Consider the following 13396-nt stretch of genomic DNA (forward strand, 5'->3'; position numbering starts at 1 on the left):
TATGGAGTCTGTGGCTTCCCTTCCCTGGGCTATGGATCCAAAAGCTCCTACTCCCAGGGCTGTGGTTCCAGTGGCTTCAGGCCCCTGCGTTATGGAGTCTGTGGCTTCCCTTCTCTGGGCTGTGGATCCAGGAGCTGCTACTCCGTGGGCTGCGGTCCCAGTGACTTCAGATCCCTATCTTGCAGAGTCCGTGGTTTCCCTTTTCTGAGTCATGGATCTCAATCCTGGTGCCCATCCTACTTGACTTCTAGGACCAGCCAGTCTTCTTGTTCCACACCAACTTGTGGATCTAACTTCTGCTGATCATCTTACTAAATTTCTAATCTTCTTGTCTGCTACCATACTCTTAACTTATACTTTTAACCTTCATTATCTTTGTCATCTGCAGGAAGAGTTACCTTCTTATTCTCTGAGTATCAAATTCTAACCTTATCTCTGGCACCAGAAATGACTAACAAACTTTATATGAAAAATTATATATTAATGTACTAACTCAAAATAAAGTTTAAAGTCAGCTCTGGAAATGGAATTCATGTTATTGGATTTTCTTCCAAAATTGTATGAAAGGTCAAATCATTATAATCCAATAAATTGATTGTTTCAGATATCCAGTTGTTTGTTATTGATAATTGTTTTTTGACTAGGATTTTGATTTTGATAGATGAAAGAGATTATTAAAAGAGTAATATGCACATGGAAATAGGTTTTGAAATCCTAAGAAGTTGGGGATTTGAACTAATTTCAAGGGACTCCAGATGTTTTTCTTTAACTATAGGTAGTCGAAGACTCTTGTTTGAATATATAAAGTTTCATAAATTAAAATCTCAGAATCAGGAATTAGGCTGATTCCCCTCCTAAGATGTGGACCCTCATGTGTGTGCCAATAAGTATATAAGTACCCGAGTAGGTGATCTAAAAAATGCAGAGGCCAAAAATCATATTTTGATTTACATGGTTTGGGTCATACATGAAAGAAAAATTGAATAGAAGACAAATGAAAATGACTATGTATGAATTTTAAGTAAATTTGCTTGAAATTACCCACTCTTTGTTGGTAAAAGTGATCAAGTACCTGCATCTCACTGATGAGTATTCAATATGATCTCAGCTATATATGTGTAATGAACAATACCACAAAATTTGAAGACTCTATAATCATAAGGTTCATATTCCACCTTGGTTTTTATTCATGTTTTAAACTGAAACTATAAATGTTTGATATCATCAAAAGTGATGATTTAATGTGTATGTCAACAAAAAAATTGGGGAAACATTTTCTCTCTGTCTCTCTCTCTCTAATATTTTTTGTTTTCTTGGGCAAAGTATTTCCAGAAATAGTAAAGCGCAAAGACAAATAGCTTTTGAAAAGAAACCTAAAAAAGAGATGAAAGAGTTAAAACATGTTCAATAAATATTCCCACTCTTTATTTCTTTAGGCTGTATAACAACCCTTAGAGAAAGACACACACTGTAAATTTTTATGTTAAATTTAAGAAAATGGAGACACAAAGAAAATAAGGAACTCATATGAAAAACTCCCATGACAATTTAAAAGATGGAGTGTACTTTGAACTGCATAGACACAGAAGTATTGGAGTGGGGGAGGAGAAATCTGAGAAGATGAAATGCAATAAACAAAGCAGAAAAAGCTGAAAATGACTTGTGTATTCATTTAAAAATTCAAAATGTAGTTAACTTACAATTTAAGGAGATTCTATAGGGTGTGGCAATGACAAATACGGTTAAAAATAGTGGATGTGCAACCATCATGTCATCATTTAGAGGTATTACATATTAAATCACAATAATTCTTGTTTTCATCCCCTTCCATTCGAACCACTAACATTGTATTGTAATTGGACATTCTTACTCCTATTTCTCTCATATTCTAATCAGTCTTTCGTATTTTATAAAATAAATCTTCCATCCAATGATTAGGTATGATTTTCAAGTTTATTCCTAATGGGGAATAAGGTGAAAATCGATATGCTTACAAATGAAAAAAATATTTGGAACTAATGCCTTTTTTTTTTCTAAAAGAAAAGTCTAGACAAAGAAAATAAATATGAAAATATCCAGAAATGACCAGAACCAACATGTAAGAGAAGATTTAACAATAGCAACAACAACAAAAAGAACTCATAGAATTTGTGACTACCTTTAGATTAGGCTTGTTGAATCCAAAAAAAAAAAAAAAAAGAGGCTGATGAAATTCATGAGTTGGGATAACAAAAATTGAAGGTTAGAAATGTCCAGTGATTTTTTTTGGCCAAAATTATCTAGGACTCTGAACAGCACCTTAGGAGTAGGTTGAACCATAAATATTTAACCCTTGCTATGAACAAAAGTTCAGTTCCAAATTATTTCAATACTTAAGTTAACATGATAATAGGAATGAGCCTTAAATTATATCTTTACATAGGTATGATTTATGTAAATGTAGATATAGATTTATAGAGAGAAATATATAGATTTATATAGATGGTATAGAGATAGAGATAGGCTGATATGCAAGAAAATTTTACCAGATTCCAAGAAGTTAAGAAATGACTAAATCCAAAATATATATCATGTAGTAGAAACACACTTGCAAGAGATTTAGTAAATGGAAATATTAGACATAGATACTAAAGTAACTACAATTTATATGCTTAGAAAATACAAGGGTAGATTGAAAAGTTTGGCAGAGCACTGAAACATATTAAAAGAACCAAGCAGAAATACTGAAATAGGAAAACACAATAATTAAATGTAAAATTGTTGAGTGGATTAAAAAGAAATTAGATACAGCTGGGCAGACAGTTAGTGATTGTTCACTAGAATATATTCACACTAAAAAATAAAAAATGGTGCTTCAGAGAACATGGAAAGGTCTAACATAATTTCAACTGGAGTCCTAAACAAGATTTCTAACACTCTGGCATTATACAGGGACTAGTAAAAGTATTAATTTATATTAGCAAATCAACAGTGCATCCTGTGATTTCTTTTTTTTTGAGGTGTTACTAAGGAGTTTATTATGTTAACACCTTCCCATAATGTTCAGTGGTATGACAGTCTTATGTGATTTGACTCTGTTTTTAATAATTTTTGCATCTAAAATTAAGAACCTGCTATAGGCCATTCGTTATATGTTTCATTCATTATCTCATTTATTTATCACAACAAACATAAAGGCAGATATTATTATTATTATTCCCATTTGCAGATGAGGAATGGAGGCTAAGAATGGTTAAATAACTTGTCTAAACATAACAAAAATACAAAGTGATAGAGCTAAACTTCAAGGTTAAAAACGGTTTAAAGCTGCTATCTTTTAACTCTAAGCTATATATACTATGTCTTTAGGATAGTACTATTGATAGTTACAGACAGGGGAAAATCAGGTTTACATCAACATCAATTTCTATCGCAGAATATCGTTGCTTATGTCCATTTTGCCCATATTTCAAAATTATCCAAACAAATCTGTTTTCAAACTTTTCCTGACACAATCACATAGTTGTAGTTAATGATACTTGTTGACTCAGCGGACCGTCTCTTGTTTACTTTCATTCTGCTATCCAGCTTTCATCGCAGCCAGAGCCTGTTTAAGCTATGGCACTATTTCTTCTCTCAATCCAAGGACCACACTAATAACCAATACATGAAAATGAACACTTCACTGTTCTGGGCCCAATGAGTAACTTAATTTGAATACTAGGTGCTTGATGAGAAGGACATGGTATTATACTTTGATGGTCTCTCACACACGGTCATTGACACACCAACTTCTGATTGAAGGTGCTGATTAACATGACCAAATGATTGAATAAACAAAGACGTCAGGTCTATTTGATCCTTTCTTTTTTTTAAATTATATTTTATTATGAAATATACATTTTTTAGAATTAGTTTCAGCTATACAACACAGTGCACTAGTTATACATTTTACCCCTCAAAGTGACAACCCCTCTCCCCAATCCACCGCCCCACTTCCCCCCAATATCATATGTATCTATTACAATTCCCTTGCATACTGTGATTTCTGAAGCAGCACTGTCCAGTAGAACTTTTTGTGATGCTGAAAATATTTTTTTATCTCCACTTTCCAAAATTTGGTACCCATTAGCCACATGTACCTGTTGTGCTTTTGAAATATGGTAACTATGACTGAGGAACTGAATTTTGATTCAATTTAATAAGTATAAATTAAACTTGATACTATGTGGCTAGTGGCTATTCTATTCAATGGTATGGCTTTAGGGTAACCTCTAAATGAATAATAAAATGATGGGTATCATCCTGGAAGGCTGACAGGATGGGATAATTGTTAAGAAATATCTTGCTTTATATCTAATATATTTCTTATCATATAGCAAACTTTGAGATTAATAAAGCAGAATTGTCATTTTCGTTTGTTTCTTTTGCTTGATATATCTTTTTTACTTTTCCCTTTTGTTTCCATATATTTAAGAAAACCTATTTTAAATAGAAAACAGTTTTGATTTTTAGCCCAGCCTGGTATTCTGTCTTTTATATGGATTCCTTCATCATATTATATTAATTTAATTATGAACACATTCAGATTTCTACGTACATATTTACTATGTTTTTGCCATTTGATTCAGCTTCTATGTTCCTTTCTACCTACTTTATTATCTACTGAGGAAATAATAAAATGTTTTAATGCTATAATATTAACCTTTAAGTTATTTTTTCCAGGATTTTAATTTTTTAAGCAATTTAAGAGCTTTTTATGGTCATTCTTATTTTATTACTGTTTACTTCTCCCTATATATTAAGACCCACAAACCATTTTATTAGTGCTGTGCACATGAGTATTTAAACATAATTCACTTATATTTCAGTTCTCTTTTCCTTTCTGCAATTCCTAATTTCCTTCTGAAAGTATTATCTTTCTAACTGGAGAGAATCCTTCAGTATTCATTTTAGCTCAGATTTGCCTGATATAGACAGCTCTATACAAAAAAAAGATAACTTAGATTTCTTACAGTAGAAAATAATCTTAAAAAAGAACAGTAGGAAAAAAAATTATATATATATATATATATATATATTTTACGTAAAAGGGAAAATTGTGTGAAAGGATCTGAAAGTAAAGACATCCAGAAGGTACTGAGGGAAGGCAGCTGTTCTAGAAGAGAAGGGTCTGCAGATAAATTGTAAATGTAAATGACAAGAGAGACAAGGTACATATGAAAAGCCATAAACTATATTGATATTAAACTTATTATTTAAATTACACAGAGATGGAAAAATCCACAGAGTCACTAGTTACCTCCTCTCTCCTCAAGAATATTTGACTTCTTGAGTCTTCACATGTGCACAAATTGGTATCCATTAATTGTTTCAAATTAGTCTTTCTTAATCATTTTGACTCTAAACACTTGTCCTTGTTTATCTGTGCGACTACCATGTTTCTTAGGAAATTTATCTTATCTATTTTCCTCTTTCCAAGAGATTGAGAAGCAATATATTATATAATGAAAATACATGTTAATAATTTTGAGGAATGAAATAAATTTAGGAAAAGGAAATCATGAGTAACAAATTGGGTGTCTTCTATATTCCACAGACATAGAAAATAAGTGACTTCATCTCCATCCCTGCCCTTAGAACTAAGCATCCCACAGCCAACATACAGGCCAACGCTCAATGATTCTGGCTAAGGAGACGAGTAGGGGCTTTCCCGGTCATGACTAGATGACATCAATGGCATACAGTCATAGAATTTCTGTTGTTGGAATAGTTCATTCGCTTAGTGCTATAAAAACACAATGAACTCACCCATGAACATGAGATGAAAGGAATTATTCATATGCCATTACAGAAAACATCATTGAACTACACACATGGAAACGAGAAATTCCAAGCATAGGTTCCATGACTGTGTAGAAAGCCACACCCATGGCTGAGAGTATAAAAATGACCCAGTCTGGGAGGTGACATTCAATCTCAGAATCTTCTCATTGTCACTCACATCTCCTGTCAACATGTCCTACAACTGCTGCTCTGGAAGCTTCTCCTCCCGCTCCCTTGGGGGCTCCCTGTGCTACCCAGGCTCCTCCTGTGGCTCTTCCTGCCCCAGCAACCTGGTCTACACCACTGGCCGCTGCTCCCCCAGCACCTGCCAGCTGGGCTCCTCTCTCTACAGTGGCTGTCAGGACACCTGCTGTGAGCCCATCCGCTGCCGGACGCCCTGCGTGGTGTCCAGCCCCTGCCAGACGCCCTGCTACCGCCCGAGGACCTCCACGCTCTGCAGTCCCTGCCCGTCATCTTTCTCTGGGTCTCTGGGCTGTGGGTCCAGCAGCAGCTGCTCCCTGGGCTATGGATCCAAAAGCTGCTACTCCCAGGGCTGTGGTTCCAGTGGGTTCAGGCCCCTGCGTTATGGAGTCTGTGGCTTCCCTTCCCTGGGTTGTGGATCCAGAAGCTCCTACTCCCTGGGCTGTGGTTCCAGTGGCTTCAGGCCCCTGCGTTATGGAGTCCGTGGCTTCTCTTCCCTTGGCTATGGACCTGGATTCTGCCGTCCAAACCAATTTGCCTCTAGAAACTGCCAATCATCGTGTTACAGACCAACATGTACACCTGGCTTCTATTTATCAGCTTGTTGAGGATTCAGACGTTTTGAGCAATATCAAATATCTAAACATCTACCATCTTTATGATCTCCAGCAAAAACGTTATTCACCTTTTCACTCATCACAAAATATTCACTAAAAAGCTGTCAATAATATATACTGAACTTAATGATTAATTCTATTGTATGAATTAATGAAACTAGTGGAATTAATGAAATACATTACTAAAACAATTATTAGAATTTTGGTTAATTAACAATGAATTGTTACTGAACTAATGGATTTCTTGTTCTTGTATTTTATTCACAATGTAGATGAAAACCCAAATGAATATAATCTAATAAACTCATTCATTCTGACTTCCAAATATGCTACTAATTTTATTTTGTTAGTTATAATCAGCTAAGGTTTTTTTTTAGCTTTTATTTGGGGGGAGGTATTTAGATTAAAGTTTACTGTGCCTCTGGGAGCCGACTTCGAATGCCTAATAGTTTGGTAAATTTGTTAATTTATTATGGGCTTTAGACTTTTTCTTCTTCAAAACTGCTATTCCCTGGAATACTTCCATTGCATACATAGACTTTATGTGAATAATAATTTAAGGAGCAGTATACAGCACATTTCCTTCAAAGAATGTGGGGCCTTGATGGTTTTTGACAATAGAAGAAAAACACAAAACTTGATAATACAACAAGTAGGGGAAAATTAGGTTTATGGAAAAATTTGTACATTAGTTTAAACAACTTTCTTTGATTAAGTCAATATTGGATGGCAAAAAGAATCATAGCCCCTCATCTCAATGAGTACTTTTGTATATAATTATTATTTTTTTTTACATGTGCAAGGAAGAAGCCAATTATCCCTGGTGAGAATTAATTAGGTTCATGAGATATGGAATTTCAATATCTTATATGCAAAACTCAAACTAAACAGTTGGAAAAAAACAAGTCTTTCATATCAGAAATTATTACTTCATTCATATCTCAACATAGTTTTGCAGCCCCCCCTTTTTTTATTTTATGTTGCTATTATTATATTTTATAGGCCAAATATTTCAGAAAATAATTAAGTGATAAGATAGGTAACATGTTGCTGAGGTCTACAGTTAATAACATAAAGACAGTATAATTATACAGAGATAAAAAGCAATGTTCAAAGAACTTTCCTATCAATTAGTTTTTAGATTGCTATAAGAACCATGAAAAGCACACATTTTATGAACCACAGTTCTTTTACTTTGGGTTCATGGTAAGTCCTCGTCCTAGTAAGAAACCAAGATCCAAGATTTCATGACACATGGGGACTAATATAAGAAGTGAAGATACAAGTGTGGGAAAAAATAAGGAAAATTTTGAGAAGACAAAATAAAATGAACAAAGCAGAGAAATTTAAAGGTAATTGTGTTCAGGAGATTATTGGAAATCAAGTTATAATTTGTATGGCGCAGCAATGAAAATTCTGGCTAGAGATGTATAACACGTATCTATCACGTCATTGTTTAGATATCTCAAGTTTGGGGTCACATTAATCTTAGCATACTGCATTTTATTCACAAAATAGATGATACTTAGGATAATCTTAAGGTACCTCTTATTTGTACTGTTAAAATAGCTTTCTGCTTGGTTACTTTCACTCTATTTTCTACCTGTTTAAACATTCTTAAATATTTTATAAAATAAAGCTTTTTGTCAAATATAATACATAAAATAATACATTGTTATATTTAATTTTATTTAAATATATATTTATGTTAAATACAAAATATGGCTGACCATCTCATGCTGGTGGTATCTGTTGTCCAAAAAAACCAAAAACAAACAAACAAAAAAACAAACAAAAAAAACAAAAAAAACGCAATGTGAACTTTATGACAAGCCCTAGTGTGAGATCACAATGCAAGTAAATAAAGTTGTAGAGCAAGTCTTTGTAATCTACAGTGAATATTTAATATATCTTTGGAAAATCAGCTCCTTGGATACTATGTTGGTCTGGCAAAGATACAAAACTTGACCATGGGACAAGTGACCATGCACCTGTAGCTGTCCATCATGAGCTGGATCCTGTTGAATCCTCCAAGTTATAAAGTAAGGTGGACTCAGCAGCAAGTGATTGTAAGATGGAAATAGCTCAAACAGGTATAAACATAAGCAGAATAAGAAAGCAGATGGCATGACTAGGAATCCAGACCCCCGTGTCACCAACCAGGATTGCACTTTCTCAGATGACATGTGTGGTCACATCTAGGTGCCTCAAGTGACTTGCTGAAAGAGGAGGGGAGAAGCCCAAGCTAAGTTTGCAAATGGATTGGCTCATTATATGGACGTCTTGAATTAATGCGTTGGGGATAATATTTTCTCTATTGGCTGAATTTTATGTCCAGCACCTGATTTTTCACTTTGTGTAAAAGGGGGGGGGGAGCCCCAGTTGATGATGTGTCTAGATTCTTTAACAGTGGCCATTGACCTGACCAGCTAGTTAGGGACCTGGAAGGGATACAACAGAATGCATCCACCTTGAAAGAGGAACAAAACACTCAGGTAGACAAAATGCCTTTGCCAGTTGATGTTAGCCCGTCTTTGTCACCAGTGTCCAAATGCTGACAAGATGCAAAACAGGACAAAGTGACCACAGAGGCTATGCATGGGCCCCACATCATGAGTCTCTACTTACAAGGCTGATATAATTTTTAAAAGCCACCTGTGAATGCCCAATCTGTCAGCAACAGAGGCTAATTTGAAACACCCAGTATGGCAAGGAAGCCATCTGGCTACTTGGCTGCAAGTTGAACATGGCCCCCTTCTGCCCTGGAAAGATCAGTGGTTCATTCTCAAACACATAGACACCTATTCAGAGTATGGGTCTGCTTCGCTGCTTCCCTCAGCAGCACCACTATTCAGGAGGTGATGAAAATCTGGATCAATCAACACAGAATTCCTCACAATGTAACATCCATTCAGGAAATCCACTTTCCAGTAGAGACAGTGTGAAGTGGGCTCATTACAATGGAGATAATGTGAAGTGGGATCCACAGATTTTATCAAAAATACACCACCCCGCACCTCCCTGCCTGATAGTGTGTTAGGTGGGCCTACTGACAGCAAAGCTGAATAATTAACCCAGAGGCAAATCCTTCAAAAGACTGGGCTGTAAATACCTGGGTACTGTCTCTCAATGACCGTTTGAGTACTTTGTGCTTCCTCTCTCTACAACTAGAATTTTCAAGGGTAGTTGCCCAGTTCCCAACGGAACTAAGGGACATATCAAGGGTCTCACTGAGCTATAGCTGCTGCCTAAGCACTTTGGGCTCCTTGTTTTCAGGGATGGGCAGGCATGAAAAAGAGTTACTTTCTATCAAGAGTAGATGACCCTGCGTAGTAGGAAGTGTTAGGGTTACTGTTACACAGTGAGGGTAGGGAGAGTATGTGTGGAGCTCAGCTGGTTTACTTGGATGACTCTCAGAACCTCCTGTGCAAATGTGGATGTGTTTTGTCAAATGCCCTGACTCTATGAAGAAAAAGGTATGGTTAACAAGGTTCACACTTCTCATGAATAAGTGCTTGGGAACAACAAAAGAAGCCACCAGGACCAATGGAGGTAGTAACTGAGGGTGAGGTAGATTTATGATGGAGAGTGAAGGAGCAAAATGATGAACACCAATTGTAGCTCCAAGATCAAACACAGCAAAAGGGACTGTTTCATCCCACTTTTACATTTTTATATTTCCTTATACTTTTACATTTCCCCTTAGGAAGAGAGGCATACCAGGGCCATGGAGAATCACTCTCATGACAATCAGACCCTCAAGGTGCAAGTGGTGGACTGTGACAGGTACAGATATGTGCTGGGACAAACATCACTTCAAAAAAGGAATAGCTGTCCAGTTGTGTCAAGGGACGTTAGCTGACAGCCTTCCTCCATTGACTTCCTTAAGGGAAGCCTCAAATTTGGAGTCAAGGTCAAGTTTTTTTCATGGCAGCTCCTGGTCAATAGCTGAACAAGATGAAAGAATGACATTTTTTTTAAATTTCTTTCACAGGTGCTACTCTCTTGCAAACTTTTTGTTCTTCTACCCCTGTCTCAGTGCCTGCTTCCTGGAGAATCCAGCTAGCAAATATTCTCTCTATTCTTTCTTGAAATTCATAGTTTCCTTCTATGATCGGCTTCCTTCAGCCTCAAGAATTTCTGTTAGTATTTATTTCAGTGCCAGATTATCTGACACAGTGAATCCATTGGAAATTAACACTCACTCAGTTATTGTATTAGTCAAAGGAAAAATAAAATGACTGAGGGTGAAAAAAGAAGGATATTTTACATTTCTGAAGGAGGTTGCAGGAAAGGAACTGACTTTGAAAACACACAAAACTCATTGATGGGCTGATTAGTGGAAAGCCTGAGGATACAGGCACCAGGTTCTTTTAATATTTGTATGATGTGAATGAAACTATCTGAACATACCTAAACTATTTTCTTTCACACAGTGTATTTAAATAGCATTTAGATGAAATGTCCCATAGGCTAAAAGAGAGTAGAAGGGTCATGTGAAACCCCCATCTCTTCACTCCCCTTCTCAGGCTCCCACCTTATCACCATTACTCCCAGATCCTCTTCAGGTGCCTCCAACCAACCTCTCCTTGTGACTCCATCTCAATTCAGGTTTCCCGAGTCACTTTGCCTTTAAATGTTTGCCTGGCTCCTTTCTGTTTCTAGCCATTTCTCATTATGTGTTATTTTTCTTCCCTCCACTGGATGTGAAAAACACTGTGTAATAATATGTGATAGATGGAAAATAAATTTGGAGAATGTGAATCAGTGGTGACAAGTAGAATCAATCATTAGAAGCATCATTATAAGAAACAAAGCTATGCCACCGATCACTCGGCATAGAAGAAAAGTGACAGAAAGAAGCCAGAGCAAAGCAGGAGTACATGTATATGGAATCATGGCCAGGGAGAAAAGAAAGGGCTTCTCTGGCCGCAGTGAGATGAAGATTATTGACAAATATTCCATAATAGGAATGATGATTGGCTTTGTGCTATACTAATAAATTATAACGCCCATAAATACAATAGGTAGGAAGCTAGTCAAGTGCAATTACAGAGAAGATTAATGAATTACATACATGCAGAAGAGGTATGCAAACGTGTACCGATACTGTACAGTACCAATTAATAATAGTATATAAATTATTCAGTCCACAAGATAACTATAAAACTCAGAATCTTCTCAGTGTGACTTATCTGAATGTAACTGTGAACTTGATAGAAACATTGGACATTTCATGAACAAGAATAATATTTAGGTGTACGTATTATAGTTACTTGTCCAGGTTCTTTTGTCTTGCTTCCAAATTCTTGTTCAGGTTTTCCTCTGTTCTTAGCATTCCTCCATTCAGTCTGTAACATTGTTGAGCTTTCTCTATTGGATATAAGATACTCTGCATTAATATTTAATATTTGGAAAATAATTTTTGAGAATAAGAATAAATGGTCATAAGTAGGTTCAATCTTTAGAAAATGTTTTTGCAAGGCCACAGCTATGCATCTAACCAAATAAAAAAAATAAAAGAAAGGTGATGCAATCTCAGTCTCCACCCTTAGAAGGAACGCACACTCCAGCGTAGCCCGAATCAGCTACACGTGAAGCATAAAGGAGGGACATTCCTGGCCATGATGGGACGGCCATTAATGTAAAACGGTCATAGCGTTTCTGACACAAGAGTAGTTTATTGGCTTTGTGTTTTATTATTATAGCACCCATAAATACAATATGTAGGAAATTATGCAGCTGCAATTACAGAAATGATGATTCGGTAATAACATGCAAATGAAAGAGTACAAATGAAGAAATGATGTCCTTGCAGCTTTCAGCACCTATTGCCGAAAGCACATATAATAAATACCACAGCCCAGGAGTGACATTCAAACTCAGAATCTTCTCTCTGTAGCTCAGCGGAACCCACATCTCCCGTCAACATGTCCTACAACTGCTGCTCTGGAAACTTCTCCTCCCGCTCCCTTGGGGGCTCCCTGTGCTACCCAGGCTCCTCCTGTGGCTCTTCCTACCTCAGCAACCTGGTCTACACCACTGGCCACTGCTCCCCCAGCACCTGCCAGCTGGGCTCCTCTCTCTACAGTGGCTGTCAGGACACCTGCTGTGAGCCCATCAGCTGCCGGACGCCCTGCGTGGTGTCCAGCCCCTGCCAGATGCCCTGCTACCGCCCGAGGACCTCGACGCTCTGCCGTCCCTCCCCGTCAGCTTACTCTGGGTCTCTGCGCTGTGGGTCCAATGGGTTCAGACCCCTGCGTTATGGAGTCTGTGATTCTCCTACCTTAGACTATGGATCTGGATTCTACCATCCAACCTATTTTGTTTTTCGGAATTCCCAACCATTTTGCTACCAGCCAATCTGTAGATCTCACTTTTACAGATTAACTTGGTGAATGTTATTAACATGCTGAATATTTTCAGAGAATGTCAATTATTTTATTCTCTCAAATAGCTCTCTTCATGGTCTCCAAAGACAAATTGCTCACCCACTCTATGGCCACTCAATTTAGCTTACAGGTTGGTTCTTGCAGAATTTAAACCTAAGTAATGAACCTAAACTTTAAATTATAGTTGCATTAGATGGAAATCATCCAGGTATTATATATCCTTCAAGAACTAGCAAAATCTAATTGTCTTAAGTAAATAAACATATTTATTCTGGCATCCATATATGTTGATGTTATTATTATTTGTTATTTGTTTCTTGACCAGGAATTTCTTTCACTCTTTATCAGGTTTATATGTGTAAAAGGTTAATTTGCTTTGCA

General features: G+C 36.6%; 3 protein-coding genes across 3 annotated transcripts in view; all 3 read left to right on the forward strand.

Moving 5' to 3' along the window:
* LOC109389426 (keratin-associated protein 13-1-like) overlaps positions 1–303 on the forward strand; it is an 897-nt gene extending 594 nt beyond the window's left edge. The window contains exon 2 of the mRNA XM_019654935.1: positions 204–303. Within this exon, the coding sequence (XP_019510480.1) occupies positions 204–303 (100 nt within the window). The remainder of the gene's footprint in view (positions 1–203) is intronic.
* Positions 1–13021, forward strand: part of LOC109389432 (keratin-associated protein 13-1-like) — a 134140-nt gene extending 121119 nt beyond the window's left edge. The window contains exon 2 of the mRNA XM_019654939.1: positions 12526–13021. Coding sequence (XP_019510484.1) covers positions 12526–13021 — 496 coding nt within the window. The remainder of the gene's footprint in view (positions 1–12525) is intronic.
* LOC109389427 (keratin-associated protein 13-1-like) lies at positions 5984–6614 on the forward strand. The gene is made up of 2 exons (XM_019654936.1): positions 5984–6417; positions 6487–6614. Exons 1-2 carry the CDS (start codon positions 5997–5999, stop codon positions 6612–6614), a joined length of 549 nt encoding a protein of 182 aa, XP_019510481.1. The 5' UTR covers positions 5984–5996.
* Positions 13022–13396: the final 375 nt, after the last annotated feature.

This window comes from Hipposideros armiger, unplaced genomic scaffold (genome assembly GCF_001890085.2).
Source record: "Hipposideros armiger isolate ML-2016 unplaced genomic scaffold, ASM189008v1 scaffold_233, whole genome shotgun sequence".
Lineage (NCBI taxonomy): Eukaryota > Metazoa > Chordata > Mammalia > Chiroptera > Hipposideridae > Hipposideros > Hipposideros armiger.